Genomic DNA, 25382 nt, shown 5'->3' on the forward strand with positions numbered 1-25382 from the left:
AACACGCACTAACTGTGCGCGGAACACACAGATAAGCACCTTCACAGACAGCGTGTTGGCTACGATGCCGTCCACAGTGCTCTCAGCGAAGGGATCAAAGTGTTTGTCCGGTCGTCTCATGAACTCTGGTTTCAGCCTGTAGCCACACTTCCCGTTGTACTCATACATGCCCAGGTTTAACATCATGGACAGGTCTGATGGAGAGAGAGAAGGAGGGAGAGGGAGGAGTGAGGGAAAGAGAGAGGGGGAGAGGGAGAAAGAGATTGAGAAAGACTCACCCTACTAGAATCTGAAGTCAAATGTCTACTGTTTGCTGATGATCTGGTGCTTCTGTCACCAAGGAGGGCCTACAGCAGCACCTAGATCTTCTGCATAGATTCTGTCAGACCTGGGCTCTGGCAGTAAATCTCAGTAAGACAAAAATAATGGTGTTCCAAAAAAGGTCCAGTCGCCAGGATCACAAATATAAATTCCATCTAGACACCGTTGCCCTAGAGCACACAAAAAACTATACAAACCTCGGCCTAAACATCAGCGCCACAGGTAACTTACACAAAGCTGTGAACGAGCTGAGAGACAAGGCAAGAAGGGCCTTCTATGCCATCAAAAGGAACATAAATTCAACATACCAATTAAAATCTGGCTAAAAATACTTGAATCAGTTATTGAACCCATTTCCCTTTATGGTTGTGAGTTCTGGGGTCCGCTCTCCAACCAGGAATTCACAAAATGGGACAAACACCAAATTGAGACTCTGAATGCAGAATTCTGAAAAAATATCCTCAGTGTACACAGTAAAACACCAAATAATGTATGCAGAGCAGAATTAGGCCGATACCCGCTAATTATCAAAATCCAGAAAAGAGCCGTTAAATTCTACAACCACCTAAAAGGAAGCGATTCCCAAACCTTCCATAACAAAGCCATCACCTACATAGAGATGAACCTGGAGAAGAGTGCCCTAAGCAAGCTGGTCCTGTTTACAAACACAAACAGACCCCACAGAGCCCCAGGACAGCCCATCCAAATCATGAGAAAACATAAAGATAATTACTTGACACATTGGACAGAATTAACAAAAAAACTGAGCAAACTAGAATGTTATTTGGCCCTAAACAGAGAGTACATGGTGGCAGAATACTTGACCACTGTGAATGACCCAAATTTAAGGAAAGCTTTGACTATGTGCAGACTCAGTGAGCATAGCCATGATATTGAGAAAGGCTGCCGAAGGCAGACCTGGCTCTCAAGAGAAGACAGGCTATGTGCACACTGCCCACAAAATTAGCTGGAAACTGAGCTGCACTTCCTAACCACCTGCCAAATGTATGACCATATTAGAGACACATATTTCCCTCAGGTTACACAGATCCACAATAAATTCGAAAACAAACCCAATTTTGATAAACTCCCATATCTACTGGGTGAAATACCACAGTGTGCCATCACAGCAGCAAGGTTTGTGACCTGTTGCCACAAGAAAAGGGCAACCAGTGAACAAACATCATTGTAAATACAACCCATATTTATGTTTATTTATTTTCACTTTTGTACTTTAACTATTTGGACATCGTTACAACACCGTATATAGACATAATATGATATTTGAAAATTCTTTATTCTTTTGGAACTTCTGTGAGTGTAATGTTAACTGTTAATTTTTATTGTTTATTTCACTTTTGTTTATTATCTACTTCACTTGCTTTGGCAATGTTAACATATGTTTCCCATGCCAATAAAGCCATTGAATGTCACAGGCGTCGTCGTGAAGAGACCAAGGCGCAGCGTGTTGAGTGCTCATCTTTTACTTTTAATGAAAAAAGCACTTCACAAAGGAAAAACAAACGACAGCCAAACAGTTCTGTCAGGTATACTAACACACTAAACAGAAAGCAACCACCCACAAAACCCAAAGGAAAACAGGCTGCCTAAGTATGGATTCCAATCAGAGACAACGAAAGACACTTGCCTCTGATTGGAAACCATACTCGGCCAAACCTGGAAAACGAAACATAGAAATAGAAAACTAGAACAAATTCCCCTAGAAACAAACAAACCCCAAAACACACAAAACAACCCCCCTGCCACGCCCTGACCATTCTACTATGGCAAATGACCCTTTTCACTGGTCAGGACGTGACATTGAATTGAGAGAAGGGGATAGAGAGTGAATGAGAGAGTTACAGAAATACAAGATCAAACAGTACTTCCCCAATTCACTAGTATCACTATACCAACCACTAACACCAACCGCAACAAGCCGATGGTATACTGATGTAGCCCTTACCAATAGTAGTGCCAGGTCTTTCCTATTGTCTAGTGTGAAACAAATCAGGTCTTATCTATTGTCTAATGCGAAACAAACCAGGTCTTACCTATGGTCTAGTGTGAAACGAATCAGGTCTTACCTATGGTTTAATGCGAAACGAATCAGGTTTTTCCTATTGTCTAGTGCGAAACGAACCAGGTCTTACCTATGGTCTAGTGTGAAACGAATCAGGTCTTACCTATGGTTTAATGCGAAACGAATCAGGTTTTTGCTATTGTCTAGTGCGAAACGAATCAGGTCTTTCCTATTGTCTAGTGTGAAACGAATCAAGTCTTATTTTTATTTATTTTATTTATTTCAACAAGTTCTCATTTACAATTGCGACCTGGCCAAGATAAAGCAAAGCAGTTCGACACATACAACAACACAGAGTTACACATAGAGTAAAACAAACATACAGTCAATAATACAGTAGAAAAATAAGTCTATATACAATGTGAGCAAATGAGGTGAGATAAGGGAGGTAAAGGCAAAAAAGGCCATGGTGGCAAAGTAAATACAATACAGCAAGTAAAACAATGGAATGGTAGATTTGCAGTGGAAGAAAGTGCAAACTAGAAATAGAAATAATGGAGTGATCTGTGAGCTGCTCTGACAGCTGGTGCTTAAAGCTAGTGAGGGAGATAAGTGTTTCCAGTTTCAGAGATTTTTGTAGTTCGTTCCAGTCATTGGCAGCAGAGAACTGGAAGGAGAGACGGCCAAAGGAGGAATTGGCTTTGGGGGTTACCAGAGAGATATACCTGCTGGAGTGCGTGCTACAGGTGGGTGCTGCTATGGTGACCAGTGAGCTGAGATTTGGGGGGACTGTACCTAGCAGGGTCTTGTAGATGACCTGAAGCCAGTGGGTTTGGCGACGAGTATGAAGCGAGGGCCTGCCAACGAGAGCGTACAGGTCACAGTGGTGGGTAGTATATGGGGCTTTGGTGACAAAACGGATGGCACTGTGATAGACTGCATCCAGTTTATTGAGTAGGGTATTGGAGGCTATTTTGTAAATGACATCACCGAAGTCGAGGATCGGTAGTATGGTCAGTTTTACGAGGGTATGTTTGGCAGCATGAGTGAAGGATGCTTTGTTGCGAAATAGGAAGCCAATTCTAGATTTAACTTTGGATTGGAGATGTTTGATGTGAGTCTGGAAGCAGAACTTACAGTCTAACCAGACACCTAGGTATTTGTAGTTGTCAACATATTCTAAGTCAGAACCGTCCAGAGTAGTGATGCTGGACGGGCGGGCAGGTGCAGGCAGCGATTGGTTGAAGAGCATGCATTTAGTTTTACTTGTATTTAAGAGCAGTTGGAGGCCACGGAAGGAGAGTTGTATGGCATTGAAGCTCGTCTGGAGGGTTGTTAACACAGTGTCCAAAGAAGGGCCATAAGTATACAGAATGGTGTCGTCTGCGTAGAGGTGGATCAGAGACTCACCAGCAGCAAGAGCGACATCATTGATGTATACAGAGAAAAGAGTTGGCCCAAGAATTTAACCCTGCGGCACCCCCATAGAGACTACCAGAGGCCCGGACAACAGGCCATCCGATTTGACACATTGAACTCTATCAGAGAAGTAGTTGGTGAACCAGGCGAGGCAATCATTTGAGAAACCAATGGTTATCTGTGGTCTAATGCGAAACGAACCAGGTCTTACCTATGGTCTAATGCGAAACGAACCAGGTCTTACCTATGGTCTAATGCGAAACTAACCAGGTCTTACCTATGGTCTAATGCGAAACGAATCAGGTCTTTCCTATTGTCTAGTGCGAAACAAATCAGGTCTTACCTATGGTCTAGTGTGAAACGAATCAGGTCTTACCTATGGTCTAGTGTGAAACGAATCAGGTCTTACCTATGCTCTAGTGCGAAACAAATCAGGTCTTACCTATGGTCTAGTGTGAAATGAATCAGGTCTTACCTATGGTCTAGTGTGAAACGAACCAGGTCTTACCTATGGTCTAATGCGAAACGAATCAGGTCTTTCCTATTGTCTAGTGCGAAACGAATCAGGTCTTACCTATGCTCTAGTGCGAAACAAATCAGGTCTTACCTATGGTCTAGTGCGAAACGAATCAGGTCTTACCTATGGTCTGGAAGTTAAGGGCCACCAGTTGACAGCCAGCATTCCAGAAGAGCTGAGGGTTGTAGTTGGAGGAGTCTACTCTGGTGCCTTTAGGATAGATACGACTCAGCTGCAGCTTGTTATACCTGGACACGCTCCGTTAAGGAGAGGACATCTGGAGAGGGGTTTTACCTTCTGCACTGAGATATCTAGTACTTACATGGATAGGGGAGACCGGGGAACAAAGTAACACAGGGCCAGTTGTAACAGCTTAATAACTCAACTCAAATTAGAAATAACTGTCAGTCAATGTGCTAATGCTTGGTTAGTATTACTACAAGCCTAAGAAGTTTTGTTAAAATCCATCAATTCTTTTTGTTTTATTGACACATTTTTTGTATAAAAATATTATTAATCTAACTCAAATGATATTTTCATAATAAGCACAAGCCTAAAAGTGTTACTTTGATCCCCGGTCTCCCTACTTTTACTTAACCAGGGAAGGTGATTTACAAGTTTACATTGATGTTGATGTACTTCTTCACTCGAGACAGTTTCAAAAAAAAGGAAAAGATTTGAACAGAAATCTTTTCAATAATCCACACAGAGCGGGAAGGATACTCGACGAACTCCACAGGTGACTTGGTGAGTTGCTCCAAGGCTTTGGTCTCCACAAACGATGACATCTGATAGCTCCGATTGATCTCTGGAAATTGATTGATTAATTAATTTTGAAAATGGCATAACTTACGGAATTGATTCTACTAGTTTTTTTTTAATATGCAGCAACATTTGAAAGAGTGAATCTGTAACAGAACAACTTGAGACAGTGTATTCACAGTGCCAAAAAATGTGGTTCACAATCACATGGAATATTCAAATGAGTGTGTATGGTGTTGTTCTTCTGAACAGGTGTGGTCTAAATAGGTGTTGAGTTGTGGAGTGAAGGTCTTACTTTTGGAGGCCTCGAAAGAGTTAAATTTGACTGGCTGGACATAGCTGACCAGGTTGGACATCTCCTCTGTGGCAAACGCCTCGCTGCCCGCTGTACCCTGGAGGAGGATCACACAACACACAGTTAGAGAGAGAACAGCCTCCTCTCTTCTCCTCTCCTTTACTCTCCTTGTTTGACTGTCGGGACATAGCTCAAGAGTAAAGTGTATTTCTGTGAATCTCCACTAGGGGGCAGCCTCGGCACAGATAAACAGGAGACACCTGAGGCTGCTGGAGAAAGAATGAAGATGTTTTGTAGGCTACTTACCTCATCCATGGACCCCTTTTTACAGTCATCATCATCATCATCATCATCGTCACTCTCTGCCTCAACTTCACCTGAAAGACAAGGGCAGGTTTAAGTTAGCTTCTCTGGCTACATGCTAGTGATTTCTGAAGGCTTCATTGTCAGAAAGCAACCGCCAGGGTTTGGAGTTCTGAAGGGGGTGAATGAAGGTGTAAGCAATATGGGGACAGACCCACCAAGCCTTGTAGTGGGTTTACGGCAGCTTGCACCATGGGGACGTTAGGGAACGGAAAAGGGGGGAGGGAGCTTGGGACAGGGTTGCAAAAGTCTGGAAACTTTCAATAAATTCCCTGGTTTTCCTGAAATCCCGGTTGGAGTATACCCGGACTTAGAAGGGAATTTGTGGAAAACTAGGGAATTTATTGAAAGTTCCCAGAATGCAACCCTAGATAGGATAGGAAAAGGAATTAAGGGAAGGAGCTAGGGAAAGGGAATAGGGGAAGGAAAAACAAAGGAAGTGACTAGGTCAGGGTTTCCCAAACTCGGCCTCGGGGTGCACGTTTAGTTTTTTGCCCTAGCACTACACAGCTGATTCAAACGATCAAAGCTTGATGATTAGTTGATTATTTGAATCAGCTGTGTAGCACTAGGGCAACAACCAAAACGTGCAACACTTGGAGTCCCGAGGACCGAGTTTGGGAAACCCTGGACTAGGTTATAGAAATAAGGCTACTAAGGGTTGTTTTAGGACCAGGTAAATGAGGGTTATCTATCTGATGGTGTGACCATGGGCATGACTCACCAATGGACTTCCTGCCCTGTGGTCGGAGGCTGAGCTCAGCGACCTCTAGAGGCTGGGAGGACTCGGTCATCTCCTGGTTGGCCGACCCTGGTGGACAACAAATAATGAGTAACCAATATGTGATATACACAATGGAGGCTGGTGTCTCCTGAAATCGGAGGATGGGCTCATTGTAATGACTGAACTGTAATGAATGGAAGAGTATCAAACACACTATTTCCATTCCAGCCATTACAATGAACCCGTCCCAAATATTTCTCCCTCCACCAGCTCCCACTGGATATACAGGTAACTGTCAAAATAAAGGAAACACTTGAGTAAATGAGTATATTGCATGCAGGTGCTTCCAAACTGGTCTGGTTCCTGAGTTAATTAACCAGTTAATATCCCATCATGCTTAAGGTCATGTATAAAAAGCCCAGTTGCCCATTATTTTGGCTACCATGGCTAGAAGAAGAGATCTCAAGGACTTTGAAAGAGGGGTCTCAAAGGAGCACATGGTTTAAAGGGTGTGTGTGTGTGTGTGTGTGTGTGTGTGTGTGTGTGTGTGTGTGTGTGTGTGTGTGTGTGTGTGTGTGTGTGTGTGTGTGTGCGTGTCTCAGTAGCCAGATCTCAACCCAAGTGAACCCTTGTGGGAGATTCTGAAGCCGTGCCTGAGACAGCGTCTTCCACCACCATCAGCAAAACACCAAATCGTGACATTTTGTGTGAAAGAATGTACAGCCAAGGTACATTGAAACTGTTCTGGTGGCTCGTGGTGGCCCAACGCCCTATTGAGACGTGTTATGTTGGTGTTTATTTTGGCAGTTACCTGCCATCCTGGACCTCTATACCAGATTGTCAGACTCCAGCCACCCAAGTCATAGACTGTTCTCTCTGCTCCCGTATGGCAAGCGGTACCAATAGACCAAGTCTGGATCCAACAGGATCCTGAACAGCTTCTACCCCCAAGCCATAAGACTGCTAAATAGTTTGTTAAATAGACTAATCACATACGCTGCTGCTGCTGTTTATTATCGATCCTGTTGTCTAATCATTTTATCCCTACATATCTACCTCAATTACCTCGTACCCCTGCAAATCGACTTGGTACTGGTACCCTGTGTATATAGCCAAGTTATCGTTACTCATTCTGTATGTATTATTACTTGTATTATTATTATTATTATTATTATGTGTTATTACTTTTCTATTATTTCTCTATTTTCTTTCTCTCTGCATTGTTGGGAAGGGCCTGTAAGCATTTCACTGTTAGTTACACCTGTTGTTTACGAAGCATGTGTCGAATAAAATGTGATTTGATTTGTCTGTGAAATCCTTCAGAAATCAGCATGGGCTGCAGTAGTGTAGGACATAGTGTGTGTCTGTGAGTCTACCAGCAGGGGGCAGTGTGTACTAGTGTATGAGTATGGCGCGTGGCTGGAAGCCCCAGTAGGCTGCTGTTGATGGATGCCGGGTGATTCTGTGTGAAGGGGAATGCAAAGAGCATCGATCCTGCCGCCTGCCTGTCCCTGGTACAGCAGGGCTGTCTGCTGGGTAGTTATAAAACTAACCCACACACACACACACACACACACACACACACACACACACACACACACACACACACACACACACACACGCCTAGGTTGATATACACGCATGCGCACCGGAGCTAGACTTTCGGCCCCACCAGTGAGTGTGTGTGCCCGGGGTGGGACTGGGAGTGTATGAGTATATGAAATAGTCAATAACACAGGTCACTGATGGAGAGGGCCATGAAAGCGATGGATGATCAACTACAGCCATTTCTTACTATAAGATGTAGGATTTATGATTGGCAAACAATTCTCCCACCAGTACTTCTGCTGACTCGCAGCGTTGCACTTCGTTATAAATCGAATAACCACCCTCTGTGTGCGAATGGCCTACAAGAGACGTGTCTTTCTGCTGCTGCCGCTGCTGTGTGTGTGTCCCATACCTGTGCTGGGAGAAGAAGGCTCATGCACACTGGATGAGTCGCTGTAGGTGTTGGAGGCCTGCTCTGACAGTTTCTTCTTGGTGCTCGATGTCTTGATGTGTTTCTTCTTGTTCTTCACCAGAATCTTTCCCATCAGATCCATAGGACTGGGCAGGTGTACACCTGCTTCCAACTAGAGACAAAGAGAGAGGGGTGAAGGGAGAGAGAGAGGGGTGAAGGGAGAGAGAGGGTGAAGGGAGAGAGAGGGGTGAAGGGAGAGAGAGGGGTGAAGGGAGAGAGAGAGGTGTGAAGGGAGAGAGAGGGGTGAAGGGAGAGAGAGGGGTGAAGGGAGAGAGAGAGGGGTGAAGGGAGAGAGAGAGGGGTGAAGGGAGAGAGAGAGGGGTGAAGGGAGAGAGAGGGGTGAAGGGAGAGAGAGGGGTGAAGGGAGAGAGAGAGGTGTGAAGGGAGAGAGAGGGGTGAAGGGAGAGAGAGGGGTGAAGGGAGAGAGAGGGGTTAAGGGAGAGAGAGGGGTGAAGGGAGAGAGAGGGGTGAAGGGAGAGAGAGGGGTGAAGGGAGAGAGAGAGGGAGAGGGGTGAAGGGAGAGAGAGGGGTGAAGGGAGAGAGAGGGGTTAAGGGAGAGAGGTGAAGGGAGAGAGAGGGGTGAAGGGAGAGAGAGGGGTGAAGGGAGAGAGGTGAAGGGAGAGAGAGGGGTGAAGGGAGAGAGAGGGGTGAAGGGAGAGAGGTGAAGGGAGAGAGAGGGGTGAAGGGAGAGAGAGGGGTGAAGGGAGAGAGGTGAAGGGAGAGAGAGGGGTGAAGGGAGAGAGAGGGGTGAAGGGAGAGAGAGGGGTGAAGGGAGAGAGAGAGGGAGCCATCGAGGCAGAGACATGAGTTACTCTTTACGTGAAAGTAACACGCAAGCAAAGGTCCTACTAATGATCACGTTGGTGGGTGTGTGTGGTAGGCAAGGGTATCAAAACAAACTTAGTGTTGTGACGATGAGAAGGTGCTGGTCATAGTGTTAAAGGCTTAGTGAACTGAATGAGAAAAAAAAGGCCATTACAAGCTGGTTTGGCAGTGTGTTTAGTTTACAGCCTCAAAAGTGTTTAGTTTACAGCCTCAAAATTGTTTAGTTTACAGCCTCAAAAGTGTTTAGTTTACAGCCTCAAAGGTGTTTAGTTTACAGCCTCAAAAGTGTTTAGTTTACAGCTTCAAAAGCTTTTAGTTTACAGCTTCAAAACGTTCTACACTCCTGAATATGCTTCCTTTGAGGAGAGTGGGAGCATATCCATAAACACGTTCTCTCTCTGGAGAGCAGGCTGGAGTAAGCACAACACTGGTTAATTCATGTGATACATTTCTGTTCTGTTGGATCACACTGCTGATGCCCATTAATAATGGCGCACCAGAAGACGTTTTTTCTCATCACACACACGCACGCGCGCACGCAGGCGCTCATACATGTAGGCACGCGTACGCACGGGCACACACATACGCTCAACAACTTCCTGAGCTGCGGCCCTTTCCTCGCAGTCAATCACCAAAACCTCTAGTGGCGTCATAGGTGGAGTGTTATTCATATCTTTCAGAATTTCATCGTTAATACAAAACGCACAAACATTTAACAAAGAAAATCCGGTGTTTCTGTGTCAAACGGTTTTGCTATATTTCAGTCTTCTGTGATGTATATAACATGTAATGTTGGGATGCAAACTCTTAATTGAATACATTTCAACTCTATATCTGACATGGTACATGTGCCTTCTTTTTTTTAAGCCCATAACCATGTGTGTGTGGTGTATACTTTGGTTTCAAAGTAGATGTGTTTAGGACTACCAAGAAACACTCTGTGTGACCCTGATTTAGCTCACTGCAGTAAAAGGTTAAACAGCATCAGACTTATGAGCATCTGCCATATCCACTTGTCTTCGAAAACGAGTTGAGCATTTTCCCCTTAAACGGAAGCACCTGGGAGGCTAGTGGGAGAAGCTGGCATTTTGTTCTCTGTGCCCACTTATCACTCACTCGATAGTGGATATCTGACTCTCTTTCTCTCTACCTCTTTTCAGAAAGTACTGCTCTGATAACAAGTCATTCACTGGGAGGGCTTATGCGCACACGCACGCACACACACACGCGCACACGCACACGCACACACGCACACGCACACGCACACACACACACTAGCCCTACTGCTGTTGCACCCAGTGAGGTAATGTGTAAAGTTACGCTCCTTCATTCCACCAGGGACAACGACCAACAGTTCACTGCTGATTAAAGGGCCGGATGGTAACTGTAGGTGTCTCTGTGTCCTTGTCTGTCTGTGCTTGTGAGTGCGTTCGTGCGTGCGTGTGTTTGATTGCCGTTACGTAAGAATGGGCTCGGAGGAAAAAGTTCTTCCACAAAGGGACAACGCAAGCTTTTCACTGGTAGCCATGGCAACTGGGGGGGGGGGGAGTAGATAAAGGGTTTCCAAGAAATACAGCATACAGATTACCCCGTAACACAACACACATGCATAGAAACCCGTCTCCATTCATTCTACCATGAGAGACTGCCCATATGCAGTTTAACCTCTGATAGCCGGGTAAGGGTCTGATTGATAGTGAGGGAGAGAACCATGTGATTGTAATTGCAGACAGGTGAAAAGGGTATGTTTGGATAAAGGGAGATGGAAGGGTGAGAGAGAGAGAGATAGACGGGTAGGTAGGTAGGGAGAGAGAGAGAGAGATGGCAATGTTAACATACGTTTCCCATCCCAATAAAGCCCCTTGAATTGAAATTGAATTGAGAGAGAGATAGAGAGAGAGATAGATAGAGAGAGATAGATAGAGAGATAGATAGAGAGATGAACAGAGGCAGGGTAGACTTCTAGGTTTAGTCCACGAGGCTGTTCAGATGGCTGCTCAGGGGTGACGGAGGGGAGAGGAACACTTCACACTCACAGGTACATGCCATAAAGGTGTCTAGAACGGTGCGTTTGACAATGCGTGTGTATAGTGTGTGAACATGAGTGTGCCTTCTCTACTTACAGGGTACTTCTCCAGAGGGTCGGTCAGTAACATGTCTCCAAATATTGATCTGCAGTATTCCGCCATCTTGGCCTGCTGCTTTGGCCTGGGAGGCAACACACACACACCGTTAACACCCTTACAATCACCTCACAGTGGCCTAATGTTAGTATTTAGACATTGACTATTGGAGTGGATAGTGTTGCTGTGACCGTTTGGGATTCGAACCTGGGTGTCCTGGGGAAGCTAAAGCAAGTCTCAGGCAAGGTCACACATCATGCGGGTGTGGTTCAACAAATGACCTAGGCTAAGTTACACTTTATCCCTCTGTAACCTACTCCTTGCAGACACCCCATCTGGACCATGCCACCAATGTGACCAAACTACAGTTCCAACCTGGGTCTCATGCGCGCCACAAGATTGTGTTTGCACACCGAGGAGCTAAGCCAAGTCTTCAAGTCTCAGGCAGGGTTACTCAACATGCAAACGTGGCTCACCAAACCACCTTCGCTACATTAGCATGTAGCTAGCTAATGGCTTCAGAGTAGCTAGTATTACCATGTAGCTATTAGCTAATGCCCTACTATACGACTGGCTAACATTAGCATACAGTTAATTAGCTCATGACATAAGAGTGGCGAGCATTAGCATGGCAGTTAAAATGGCACTAACATAGCTATAGACTCACAGAGGTTCAGAATCACCGTTTGAACTGAAGTTAAACAAATAGGGACGTTGGTGGTGTGTACATCCATCAAAGACATCAAACAAAGGTAAACTGGATAACACACAGAGCCGTGAGAGTTGTTGACTCACGAGTCCACGTGGTTCTCAAAGGAGAGGATGACAGGGAAAGGGGAGGTCTTGAAGGCACACTCTGCTATGGCCTCAATCACTTCCTATAGACACGGAACAGACAGACAGGGTGTCAGAACTGGTCAAGGACCAATGGGAGCAAAGATCAATGAATGTGATCGCTGATCAGAATTGGTGAATCTAGTTTCATAGATGTGCGTTGAAACGGCTCAGATTTTCATCAACTCTTAACCAAATGACCTCTGGTCAGGCTAAACCAAAATATAGGAATATTTGAAGTACAATATTGGTATTATACAGTATTTACAGTGATGTGGAGAGCAACTGGTGTAGAGCTTGTTGACTCATTGAACATCTGATAGGGAGTGTTAAATGGTTACAGATGAAGTGGTTAAGTGAAATTTACAACCATTTTACAAACACTAATGCATTTAATGCACTTAATAGCTTTACCTCTGTCTCTATCACACACACTTCCCCTACTCTCTCTCCGTCTCTCATTCCCTCTACCAGTCCACTTACACATTTCTACTTTACTCTCAATCCAACTTCTCTTGCACTTAGTACTCTCATTAATAAAGACCAAATTCCCCTCTATCAATCAATCTCTTCTCCACCCTAGGCCTGGCTCCCTCCTTTCCTCCTCTCCTCTCCCTGGGCTTATTCGTTCTTCCCTCTGCTTCTCTCCTTTACCCCTCCGTGCTTCAATTATTCTCTCCTCCCCTCTCTCCTGTTGCTCTCTACCATACTAAACACCACGCAAATCGTTGCCTCTGTGTCCCTGTTACTCAAACAATCTGTTGCTCTCTCTCTTTCCAGCTCTCTCTTCCTTCCTCGACCCCTCTCCCTCCTCTCTTTTGCTCCCTTCTCTCTCTCTCCTCTATCTCTCTGGTTCCAGACAGTTTACCTTGAAGGAGATTTCAGTTGTCATGGTGAATCCGTGTGTGATGACAGGTTCTTCTTCGGTGGTGCGTCCCTTCCAGCAGTCCAACTCGATACAGCGACACCCTGAAAGGAGGACCTGGCGGTACATCTCCACCGACGAGTTACCTGCCAGCTGGCCCGCTACACACACACAAACAAACATGGGCGCGCGCACACACACACACATTACTCTTTCAACAGTTAATAACCACATTATTTCCTTCTGAGATCCAGGAGTCCTACTGTGTGTCAACACGAGACATTCCCACACATCTCAAGCTCTCATTAAGCACATTAGCCATTAGAGTGGGGAAATGGATACGAGCAGCACCACATTCCACACAGCCGAGCAGCGCACAAGCAGATCTCATCCCCACTTTCTCCATTAACAAAGCAATTATCTCCACATTAGCATCGTATTACCGCCGCGCAGAGACAACAGTGTCAATGCGAGACGCAGGCACATCTGTGGCTGAGTGGATGTGGGTATGTGTGTCTGTGTGTCGCACTTCAGGATGCGCCCCCTGAGCTCCTCTATAAATGCAATTTCATCTCTTCCTAAGGAGCGTGAATGGACACACACACAGACACACACACAACACGACTTCCGGGTGATTACAGCATCCGCCATTAGAGGAAAGTTAACTTCTAAATGAGTTCCTGCCTTCAGCACGGCATGAAACACAGTTTTAATAAGAAGGAGATTACAGACGGATCAATGTGAAGGAATAATAATGCCCTGACCACGATAAAATAAGCAGTAATGACTTATTAGAAATATCCTTGTCTTCCTCTGCCATGGAACAAGCAAACAGTGTTGGGGAGTAGTGAACTACATGTTGTTCAACTAGTAATGTATCTACATTTTGCAGCAACTTGGTGGTAGTTGGATTGAATTAAATCTTTGTAGTGTTTTCAGTAGTTAATAACTTTTTGGACATGTAGCGGTGTAGCTAACTACCATTGTTTTGCAAAAATAAAATATGTGTGAAGTAGGCAATCATTTCCTTTATTTTTCGGGATCAGACCTGCCTAATTCTCACTTTAAACAGTGTTTTTGTGTTTAACAGGCTAAATTACACATACTGTATAGGCTAAGTTGAAATACAGTATGACCCCCCAAGTGATCTGCTCTTGCAATCTGTAGTCTATGACATTTCAGATTTACATATGAAAAATGTATTTTTCAAAGTAACTTCAGTTAAGTAAACAATATCTTTCTCAAGGGTAACTTTAGTATAGCTTATCTTCTTCCAGTGTGAAGTAATTGGTAGCTTGGTGAACTATATTTTCATAGTATCTTCCCCAACACTGCAAGCAAAGGTCTCTGTAAAGTTTCTTTGTAACTTCCAGAAATGATTTATCGTCATAACTTAGTTCATTAATGTGTAATACAATAAGACAACTGTCACGACTTCCGCCGAAGTCGGTTCCCCTCCTTGTTCGGGCGGTGCTCGGCAGTCGGCGTCTCCGGTCTTCTAGCCATCATCGATCCACTTTTCATTTTCCATTTGTTTTGTCTTGTCTTCTCACACACCTGGTCTCAATTTCCCTCATTACATGTTGTGTATTTAACCCTCTGTTCCCCCCATGTCTTTGTGCGGAATTGTTTATTGTAAGTGCATGTGCACGTTTTCTCTGGTGCGCGACGGGTTTTGTACCCATTTGTTTATTGTTCTGGTTTCCGGTGGTTTTATGAATAAAACTGCTCCGTTGATTACCCAGTTTTGCTCTCCTGCGTCTGACTTCCCTGCCGCCAGTTATGCACTCCCTTACAACAACGTGTCAATAGGAGAATAAGAATAAGAAGACGTGATAAGGGAATGAATGAACACATTGTGTATCTTCCTCAATTTATTTTTCCCTTTTCAGTCTTTGACATTAGCCTATTAAAGAAATAAAATGTTCCTCTGGCGGGAGAAAGTTGATTCACGAGAGATTTTCATGCGCAATCCATCTCCCCGGAATATATTTCAATATATGAATAATAATATCTCTTGTAGCTAGAATGGCCTTTGTAGTTTTGGTTTGTAATTCTTATTGCTGCCACATGCCAGTCAGTCTGAATACCAGTCTGAAGAAATGTTGAACTCATGAATAAGAATGAAGTCAGTCTCAAAGAGAGTGCTGATTGGATAAGCACCTGAGGTACACAGGAGGAGAAGGCCCCTTATTGGCTGATATTGGATGACAGACTTACAGTAGAGGAGGGTGAAACAGGAAGGTGAAACTTCCTTCAAGAACCGGTGTTAGTAGCAACCAGAGTATTTCAATAAAAAACCTGGAATAAAAGTTTCTGAAGTTTCAAAATAGGTGCCTACCTGTGAGGTATGTATTGTGGGAAGAGTTGATGAAGTAATGAGACAGCGGTAAGGTCATGTCTTCACTCTGGTCCAGCTTCTCTGGTGGGATGATGCTGTTCTCTTCACTACTCAGATACTTGGCGAAGCCCTCCACTGAGATCTGACCTGTAGGAACACGCACAAAAACACACAACATTACAGAGGGTAGCTCTGTAGCTACTGTAGCTTAGACTCATTACTCAGATGCTTGGCAAAGCCTACATCTAACCTGCAGGATGACAAGATGAGCAAAACAGCAGAGACAATAGACAGAGAAGTGGAGACACTGGAAGACAACCTCTCAAACCCTGGGTAAAGATATGTGTCCATCGTGTCAGTTTTGTGCTACAGGCTGTAAGCTAAGTGTTAGGTTGTAGCTCAACTAAGCTTAACCCTGCAGAGTTTAAACTAGGTCCTAATGCTGCTAACAAAAGCAGACAAGCTGAAAAATCTCTAGTGTAACCCGGATGGAAAGGTTTCACCACTGACATTATTACCCATCGACACAGTCCCTCAATCAATCAGTGTGTGTGTGTGTGTGTGTGTGTGTGTGGTTCCCTCAATCAATCCATGTCTACATTAGAGGGCCCCAGTGTGTATGTGTGTGGGTGTACATTAGAGAGCCACAGAGATCAATCTCAGGGACAAAGGCTGTTTCAAACCCTGACCACAAGGGTTGGACCTATGACTCCCACACTGAGTCACCCTACAATCCACACTCTGGCGTTCTTCCAGTGTGTGTTAATACCTTAGATGTAAAAAAAAAAAAAAAAAAAAATAGATTGCACAACGCAGAGGCAAATGATGAAGTAATAATTAATAAGTGCTGTTAGCTTATTGTTTTAAAATCACTCAGATATCCTGTAGAATAAACATTCAAAGAGTGCATTTACAAGTCAGGTGCATGAGAAGCTTCAAACGCTCCCACTCCCATGACAGACATGCTCCCTTTAAATCCAACACATCACACACACGCACACTAAACCAATATCCTTTGATCAATGATCTCTATAGCCGGGGAAATAAACGCTAACACAAGCAGCCAATTAGCCTCCCTTAACCGCACAGGCACCCAGAACTAGCGACTGTTACACACACACACACACACACACACACACACACACACACACACACACACACACACACACACACACACACACACACACACACACCTATCTCCCTCTGGTACAAACCTTACCTCTGCAGAGACACTGGGGAGTGTAAGCTGATCCTAGATCTGTGCCCTGTGTAATCTCCTCCACCAGCCCTGTGTCTGAGAGGAACGCCTAAATGCTTTCCCTACGGTGAAATAAAACCTGTAAAACGACAACTCCCCTCACAGATACACTATATATACAAAAGTGGGTGGACTCCCCTTCGGATTAGTGGATTTGGCTATTTCAGCCACACACGTCACTGACAGGTGTATAAAATCGAGCACACAGCCATGCAATCTCCATAGACAAACATTGGCAGTAGAATGACCTTACTGAAGAGCCCAGTGACTTTCAACATGGCACCGTCAAAGGATGCCACCTTTCCAACAAGTCAGTTCATCAAATTTCTGCCCTGTTAGAGCTGCCCCGGTCAACTGAAAGTGCTGTTATTGTGAAGTGGAAACTTCTAGGAGCAACAACTGCTCAGCCGCAAAGTGGTAGGCCACACAAGATCATAGAACGTGACCGCTAAGTGCTGAAGCGCGTAATGTGTAAAAATGGTCTGTCCTCGGTTGCAACAGTCACTACTGAGTTCCAAACTGCCTCTGGAAGCAACGTCAGCACAAGAACTGTTTGTCGGGAGCTTCATTAAATGGGTTTCCATCAGTGGAGGCTGCTAAGGGGAGAATGGCTCTTAATAATGGCTGGAATGGAGTGAATGAAATGGCATCAAACCAGGTGTATGATGTATTTGATACCATTCCACTGATTCCGCTTCAGCCATTACCATGAGCCAGTCCTCCCCAATTAAGGTGCCACCAACCTCCTGTGGTTTCCATGGCCGAGCAGCCACACACAAGCCTAAGATCACCATGCACAATGCCATGCGACTGCTGGAGTGGTGTAAAGCTCATCGACATTGGACTCTTGAGCACTGGAAACACGTTCTCTAGAGTGATGAATCACGCTTCACCATCTGGCAGTGCGATGGACGAATCTAGGTTTGGCGGATGCCAGGAGAACGCTACCTGCCCTAATGTATAGTGGCAACTGTAAAGTTTGCTGAGGAGGAATAATGAATGGTCTGGGGCTGTTTTTCATGGTTCGGGCTAGGCCCCTTAGTTCCAGTGAAGGTAAATCTTAACGCTACAAAATACAATAACATTCTAGATGATTCTGTGCTTCCAACTTTGTGGCAACAGTTTGGGGAAGGCCCTATCCTGTTTCAGCATGACAATGCCCCTGTGCACAATGCGAGGTCCATACAGAAATGGTTTGTTGAGATCGGTGTGGAAGAACTTGACTGGCCTGTACAGAGCCCTGACCTCAAACACCTTTGGGATGAATTGGAATGCCAACCATCAGCCAGGCCTAATCGACCAACATCAGTGCCTGACCTCACTAATTCTCTTGTGGCTGAATGGAAGCAAGTCCCCGCAGCAATGTTCCAACATCTAGTGGAAATCCTTCCCAGAAGAATGAAGGCTGTTATAGCAGCAAAGGGGGGACCATATTATTACCATACTCCATATTAAGGGGGGACCAACTCTATGATTTTGGAATGAGATGTTCGACGAGCAGGTGTCCACATACTTTGGTGATGTAGTGTAGATGGTTCTACTTTTCGAGGTAGTAGTTTGTAAGTCCCTAATATGGCAGGTTTGATTGAAGTTTTCAAATGTTGTCAAGCCTTCCAGAGGTAAAGGTTATGAGTTCATCAAAGGTCTATACAGATTTGATTTAGACATAACTGACTTAAGACATAGGTTAAGAGGACCTTGTTTAGGTCTCTGTGTGTGAGAGAGAGAGAGAGAGAGAAAGAGAGAGAGAGAGAGAGAGAGAGAGAGAGAGAGAGAGAGAGAGAGAGAAAGAGAGAGAGAGAGCGAGAGAGCAAGTGAGGGTCAGAGAGACGAGAGAAAGGCGACCTAAATGCCAGAACCGGACAAGAATCAGACATCCTCAGCACACAGGGGGACAAACACCTACCTGGAGGTGACAGCATTCCCTCCCCCATATGCCCCCCTAGACACAACTACGACAACATAACCAACAAAAATGGGTCACAACTCCTGCTCTGTCGGACGCTGGGTATGTACATAGTCAATGGTAGGCTTCGAGGGGACTCCTATGGTAGGTACACACAGCTCATCTCTTGGCAGTAGTACTGTAGAAGAATTTATCACTGACCTCAACCCAGTCTTTTAGAGCGTTCACAGTCAGCCCACTGACACCCCTATCAGATCACAGAAAAATCACACTCTAATCACACTCTATAGAGCAATACTCAATCATGAGACAGCAAAGCCAAAGGAGCTGAATAATATCAATACATGCTATAGATGGAAGGAAAGTAGCGTGGAAATCTACCAAAAAACAACTAGGCAACAACAAATTCAATCCCTTCTAGACAATTTCCTTGACAAAATGTTTCACTGTAATAGTGAAAGAGTAAACTTGGCAGTAGAAAACCTAAACAGTATATTTGACCTCTCAGCTTCCCTATCAAATCGAAAAATGTCAAGCAGACAACCTAAGAAAATGAACAACAATGACAAATGGTTTGATGAAGAATTAAAAACCTAAGAAAGAAATTGAGAAACCTATCCAACCAAAAACATAGAGACCCAGAAAACCTGAGTCTACGGCTCCACTATGGTAAATCACTAAAACAATACAGAAGTACACTACGGAAAAAGAAGGAACAGCATGTCAGAAATCAGCTCAATGTAATTGAAGAATCTATAGAATCTCACCACTTCTGGGAAAATTGGAAAACTCTAAACAAACAACAACACGAAGAGGTATCTATCCAAAATGGATATGTATGGATAAACCACTTCTCCAATCTTTGGGTCTCCATAACAAAGAACAAACAGCAAAAACATACATGATCAAATGATCAAATACAAATCTTAGAATCAACTATTAAACCCACTGGATTCTCCAATTACATTGAATGAACTACAGGACAAAATACAAACCCTCCAACCCAAAAAGGCCTGTGGTGTTGATGGTATCCTAAATGAAATTATAAAATGTACAGACCACAAATTCCAATTGGCTATACTTAAACTCTTTAACATCATCCTCAGCTCTGGCATCTTCCCCAATATTTGGAAGCAAGGACTGATCACCCCAATCTACAAAAGTGGAGACAAATTTGACCCAAATAACTACCGTGGGATATGGGTCAACAACAACCTTGGGAAAATCCTCTGCATTATCATTAACAGCAGACTCGTACATTTCCTCAGCGAAAAACAATGTACTGAGAAAATGTCAAATTCGCTTTGTACCAAATTACCGTATGACAGACCACGTATTCACCCTGCACACCCTAATTGACAAACAAACAATCCAAAACAAAGGCAAAGTCTTCTCATGCTTTGTTTATTTCAAAACAGTTTTTAACTCAATTTGGCACGAGGGCCTGCTATTGTCACGTCCTGACCAGTATAAGGGGTTATTTGTTATTGTAGTTTGGTCAGGACGTGGCAGGGGTGTGTTTATTTAGAGTGTTTCGGGGTTTGTTGGGCTATGTTCTGTTTTAAGAGGGGTGTTTGTTTAGAGTGTTTCGGGGTTTGTTGGGCTATGTTCTGTTTTAAGAGGGGTGTTTGTTTAGAGTGTTTCGGGGTTTGTTGGGCTATGTTCTGTTTTAAGAGGGGTGTTTGTTTAGAGTGTTTCGGGGTTTGTTGGGCTATGTTCTGTTTTAAGAGGGGTGTTTGTTTAGAGTGTTTCGGGGTTTGTTGGGTTATGTTCTTGTTAGTCTATTTCTATGTTAGTTCTAGTATGTCTATTTCTATGTGGTGTTTGTTGGGTTGACCTTCAATTTGAAGCAGCTGCTCCTAGTTGCTTCTAATTGAAGGTCCTATTTAAGAGGGGTGTTTTTCTATGGGATGTTGTGGGTAGTTGTTCCGTGTATAGCTAGCTGTAAGCCTTACAGGACTGTTTATCGTCGTTGTTTTTTGTATACTTTTGTTTTGGTTTTCCTTCTTTCTGCCGAATAAAAGAAGACGAGTATACACATTCCCGCTGCATTTTGGTCCACTTTATACGACGGACGTGACAGCTATACAAATTGATGGAAAGTGGTGTTGGGGGAAAAACATACAACATTATAAAATCCATGTACACAAACAACAAGAGTGGGGTTAAAATTAGCAAAAAACACACACATTTCTTTCCACAGGGCCGGGGTGTGAGACAGGGATGCAGCTTAAGCCCCACCCTCTTCAACATATACTGTATATCAACGAATTGGCGAGGGCACTAGAACAGTCTGCATGCAGCACAGTCTGCATCACCCTACTAGAATCTGTATTCAAATGACTACTGTTTGCTGATGATCTGGTGCTTCTGTCCCCAACCAAGGAGGGCCTACAGCAGTACCTAGATCTTCTGCACAGATTCTGTCAGACCTGGGCCCTGACAGTAAATCTCAGTAAGACAAAAATAATGGTGTTCCAAAAAAGGTCCAGTTCCCAGGACCACAAATACAAATTCCATCTAGACACCGTTGCCCTAGAGCACACAAAAAACTATACATATCTTGGCCTAAACATCAGAGCCACAGATAACTTACACAAAGCTGTGAACGAGCTGAGAGACAAGGCAAGAAGGGCCTTCTATGCCATCAAAAGGAACATAAAATTTGACATACCAATTAGGATCTGGCTAAAAATACTTGAATGAGTTATAGAACCCATTTCCCTTTATGGTTGTGAGGTCTGGGGTACGCTCTCCAACCAAGAATTCACTAAATGGGACAAACACCAAATTGAGACTCTGAATGCAGAATTCTGAAAAAATATCCTCCGTGTACACAGTAAAACACCAAATAATGTATGCAGAGCAGAATTAGGCCGATGGCTAATTATCAAAATCCAGAAAAGAGCCGTTAAATTCTACAACCACATAAAAGGAAGCAATTCCCAAACCTTCCATAACAAAGCCATCACCTACAGATAAATACACATGGAGAAGAGCCCCCTAAGAAAGCTGGCTCTGTTCACAAACACAAACAGACCCCACAGAGCCCCAGGACAGCAACACAATTAGACCCAACCAAATCATGCATGCATTACTTGACACATTGGAAAGAATTGACCAAATAACGGAGAAAACTAGAATGCTATTTGGCTCTAAACAAAGAGTACACAGTGGCAGAATACCTGACCACTGTGACTGACCAAAACTAAGGAAAGCTTTGACTATGTACAGACTCGGTGAGCATAGCCTTGTTATTGAGAAAGGCCGCCGTAGGCAGACCTGGCTCTCAAGAGAAGACAGGCTATGTGCCCACTGCTCACAAAATTAGCTGGAAACTGAGCTGCACTTCCTAACCACCTGCCAAATGTATGACCATATTAGAGACACATATTTCCCTCAGATTACACAGATCCACAATGAATTCGAAAACAAACCCAATTTTGATAAACTCCCATATCTATTGGGTGAAATACCACAGTGTGCCATCACAGCAGCGAGATTTGTGACCTGTTGCCACAAGAAAAGGGCAACCAGTGAAGAACAAACACCAATGTAAATACAACCTGTATTTATGTTTATTAATTTTCCCTTTTGTACATTAACTATTTACACATCATTACAACACCGTATATAGACATAATATGACATTTGAAACGGTCCCGTGTGGCTGAGTTGGTAGAGCATGGTGTTTGCAATGCCAGGGTTGTGGGTTCGATTCCCATGGGGGACCAGTACCAAAAAAAATATATAATAATAATAAAATGTATGCATTCACTACTGTAAGTCGCTCTGGATAAGAGTGTCTACTAAAATGTAAAAATGTTTATTCTTTTGTAAGTGTAATGTTTGCTATTATTTTATGTTGTTGTTAATTTGTTTATTATCTATTTCACTTGCTTTGGCAATGCAAATATAAGTTTCCCATGCCAATAAAGCCCTTAAATTGAACTGAATTGAGAGACAGCGAGAGGGTCAGAAAGACAAAGAGAGAGAGGGAGCAAGACAGAGAGAGAGAGAGCGAGAGAGAGAGAGAGCGAGAGAGAGAGAGCGCGAGAGTGAGAGAGGGAGAGAGTGAGTGAGAGAGAGAGAACAGGAGTCTCTTTTTCCACTCCTCTTCCTGAATAAGAACCCCGGTAGGACTGGACCTCAGGATCTGTTCTGTCCCACGGACCTGGGAAGAGGGCAAACGCACATGTGAGTGTGTGTGTGTGTGAGGAAGTGAGAGAGTGAGTGAGAGAGTGTGTGGGTGTGTATGAATGTTGGTGTGAAGATTGTGTGGTATAGAGGAAACGCGTGAAGAGTATGTGAAGGGGAAGGTTATGTGTGTGTCTGTGTGTGGTGTGTGTGTGTGTGTGTGTGTGTGTGTGTGTGTGTGTGTGTGTGTGTGTGTGTGTGTGTGTGTGTGTGTGTGTGTAACTCTGTGGCTATCATCAGAGCAGATGGCAGTCCTTCCTCTGCCCCAGGCTGAATAAATACTGCAGTGGGAAATCTGTCGTTCGGACTGGGAAGGGCAGAGGGACGTGTGTGTGTGTTAGAGGTATTCACGGGTCAACCCAAACCCGACCGCCGAGCGGGTCCGGGTCCAAAATGTTATTTTTTCCCTCTGGTCCGAATGCGGTCCTGTTTGATTGTCATCAGGTCTCAGGTCTATGTAACTACAGCTGATAGACCCGGGTGGACCCAAATATATCCGACTACGGCTCTGCATAGCCTAGAACATATTTATTCTACGCTAAAATTGCTAATATAGCTGAAGTGAAATACAATTAACTTGTCATCTGTTTGACCATTACAATGTAAAAACTTAAAGCAGCACCTCGGTCACCAAAAATTCCCAGTGATTTTCTTTGGCCATGAAGTTGTGGCTCAGTGTGTCTGAACCCCAGCTTCTGTCTCACAGGACAGTTTCTTTCCATGAAACACCACATCTAAACTCTCATATCCCTGGTTGCATCCTAAACGACGCCATATTCCCTGCATAAGTCCACTACTTTTGACCAGGTCCCAAAAGTAGTGGACTGTATAGGGAATAGGCTTCCATTTGGGACACCCCTTGTGTAAAGCAGACATCACTCCTCACTCTTAGCGTTGAGTTGAACCAGCAGGACAACATGTATGCGCTGTTGAGTGCTCTGGCCCACTGGTGTGATTCAGGACTTGGAGAAGGTAGCATAAACATGACTGAGATACCAAATGGGTGGATCCTCACTCCTGAAGTCTCTGTAACCACAGAGCTCTAAGCCAGAGAGCAGGGGTGTAATAGATGTATAATAACATGGTAGTAAAGGATTATTAGCTCATTATAAAGAGGTTATAATGGGTCTAATAACAATCTGCATAATAAGTACTGTCGGTAGTCAGTGTCTGTACTTGACTTGACACAGTGTGACAGAGTGTGTGCCTGCGATGAGACAGAACTCTGTTTACAGGGCGATTTGACTGTTCCACTAAACGAAGGGGAAACTGACTGTGACTGTATGATAAACAGAGTGTGTGTGTTCCCACGTGTTCATGTGTGTGTGTGTGTGTGTGTGTGTGTGTGTGTGTGTGTGTGTGTGTGTGTGTCACTAGTATGAGCATGACAGGTGGATAGACAGGGAGTCCTCCCCTAAGTGTTCTTTACCATTGAGCACACACACACACTCACACACACACAGTCTGATAGCAAAAGAAAGAAGGAATTGCATGAGAGAGGAACGAAGTGTAGAGCAAGTGTATACGTGATTGTGAGTTTTGTATGTAAGTGTGTTTGTGTGTGTGTGTGTGGGTCTAAGCGTTCCCTGGAACCCCACTAGATCTCCTGTTTCTTGGCCCCTGGGACACGATGTTGCTGAGTGGTTTCTATGGTAACTCTCCTGCCAAACTTACCACCCCTCAGAGAAGGGGGGGGGGGGGGGGGGTATACTCTCAAAACACCAGAGTTCTTCTAAAACATGTAAATATACAGTGAGGGAAAAAAGTATTTGATCCCCTGCTGATTTTGTACGTTTGCCCACTGACAAAGAAATGATCAGTCTATAATTGTAATGGTAGGTTTATTTGAACAGTGAGAGACAGAATAACAACAAAAAAATCCAGAAAAATGCATGTCAAAAATGTTTTAAATTGATTTGCATTTTAATGAGGGAAATAAGTATTTGACCCCCTCTCAGTTAGAAAGATTTCTGGCTCCCAGGTGTCTTTTATACAGGTAACGAGCTGAGATTAGGAGCACACTCTTAAAGGGAGTGCTCCTAATCTCAGTTTGTTACCTGTATAAAAGACACCTGTCCACAGAAGCAATCAATCAATCAGATTCCAAACTCTCCACCATGGCCAAGACCAAAGAGCTCTCCAAGGATGTCCAGGGACAAGATTGTAGACCTACACAAGGCTGGAATGGGCTACAAGACCATCGCCAAGCTGCTTGGTGAGAAGGTGACAACAGCTGGTGCGATTATTCGCAAATGGAAGAAACACAAAAGAACTGTCAATCTCCCTCGGTCTGGGGCTCCATGCAAGATCTTTTAATTTTACATTTTTTTGGGGGGGGGGGGGGAGTTGCAATGATCATGAGAAGGGTGAGGAATCAGCCCAGAACTACACGGGAGGATCTTGTCAATGATCTCAAGGCAGCTGGGACCATAGTCACCAAGAAAACAATTGGTAACACACTACGCCGTGAAGGACTGAAATCCTGCAGCGCCCGCAAGGTCCCCCTGCTCAAGAAAGCACATATACATGCCCGTCTGAAGTTTGCCAATGAACATCTGAATGACTCAGAGGACAACTGGTGAAAGTGTT

The 25382-nt window shown here is 44.2% G+C and overlaps 1 protein-coding gene across 4 annotated transcripts in view; it reads right to left on the minus strand.

Moving 5' to 3' along the window:
• The window catches only part of LOC106571556 (1-phosphatidylinositol 4,5-bisphosphate phosphodiesterase beta-1), a 228559-nt gene that overhangs the window by 36513 nt on the left and 166664 nt on the right, over positions 1–25382 (minus strand). For all 4 annotated transcript variants that reach the window (XR_006759204.1, XM_045695874.2, XM_045695877.2 and 1 more), the window contains exons 10-20: positions 15433–15579; positions 13095–13252; positions 12188–12270; positions 11393–11477; positions 8385–8556; positions 6425–6511; positions 5644–5714; positions 5338–5434; positions 5004–5088; positions 4404–4528; positions 40–194 (exon numbers count right to left, since the gene is read on the minus strand). Coding sequence is in view for 3 of the 4 variants with exons in the window: in XM_045695874.2 (XP_045551830.1) it covers positions 40–194; positions 4404–4528; positions 5004–5088; positions 5338–5434; positions 5644–5714; positions 6425–6511; positions 8385–8556; positions 11393–11477; positions 12188–12270; positions 13095–13252; positions 15433–15579 (1265 nt within the window). In the remaining variant the exon portion in view is untranslated. The remainder of the gene's footprint in view (positions 1–39; positions 195–4403; positions 4529–5003; positions 5089–5337; positions 5435–5643; positions 5715–6424; positions 6512–8384; positions 8557–11392; positions 11478–12187; positions 12271–13094; positions 13253–15432; positions 15580–25382) is intronic.

Source organism: Salmo salar, chromosome 15 (genome assembly GCF_965601325.2).
Source record: "Salmo salar chromosome 15, fSalSal1, whole genome shotgun sequence".
NCBI classification, from domain to species: domain Eukaryota; kingdom Metazoa; phylum Chordata; class Actinopteri; order Salmoniformes; family Salmonidae; genus Salmo; species Salmo salar.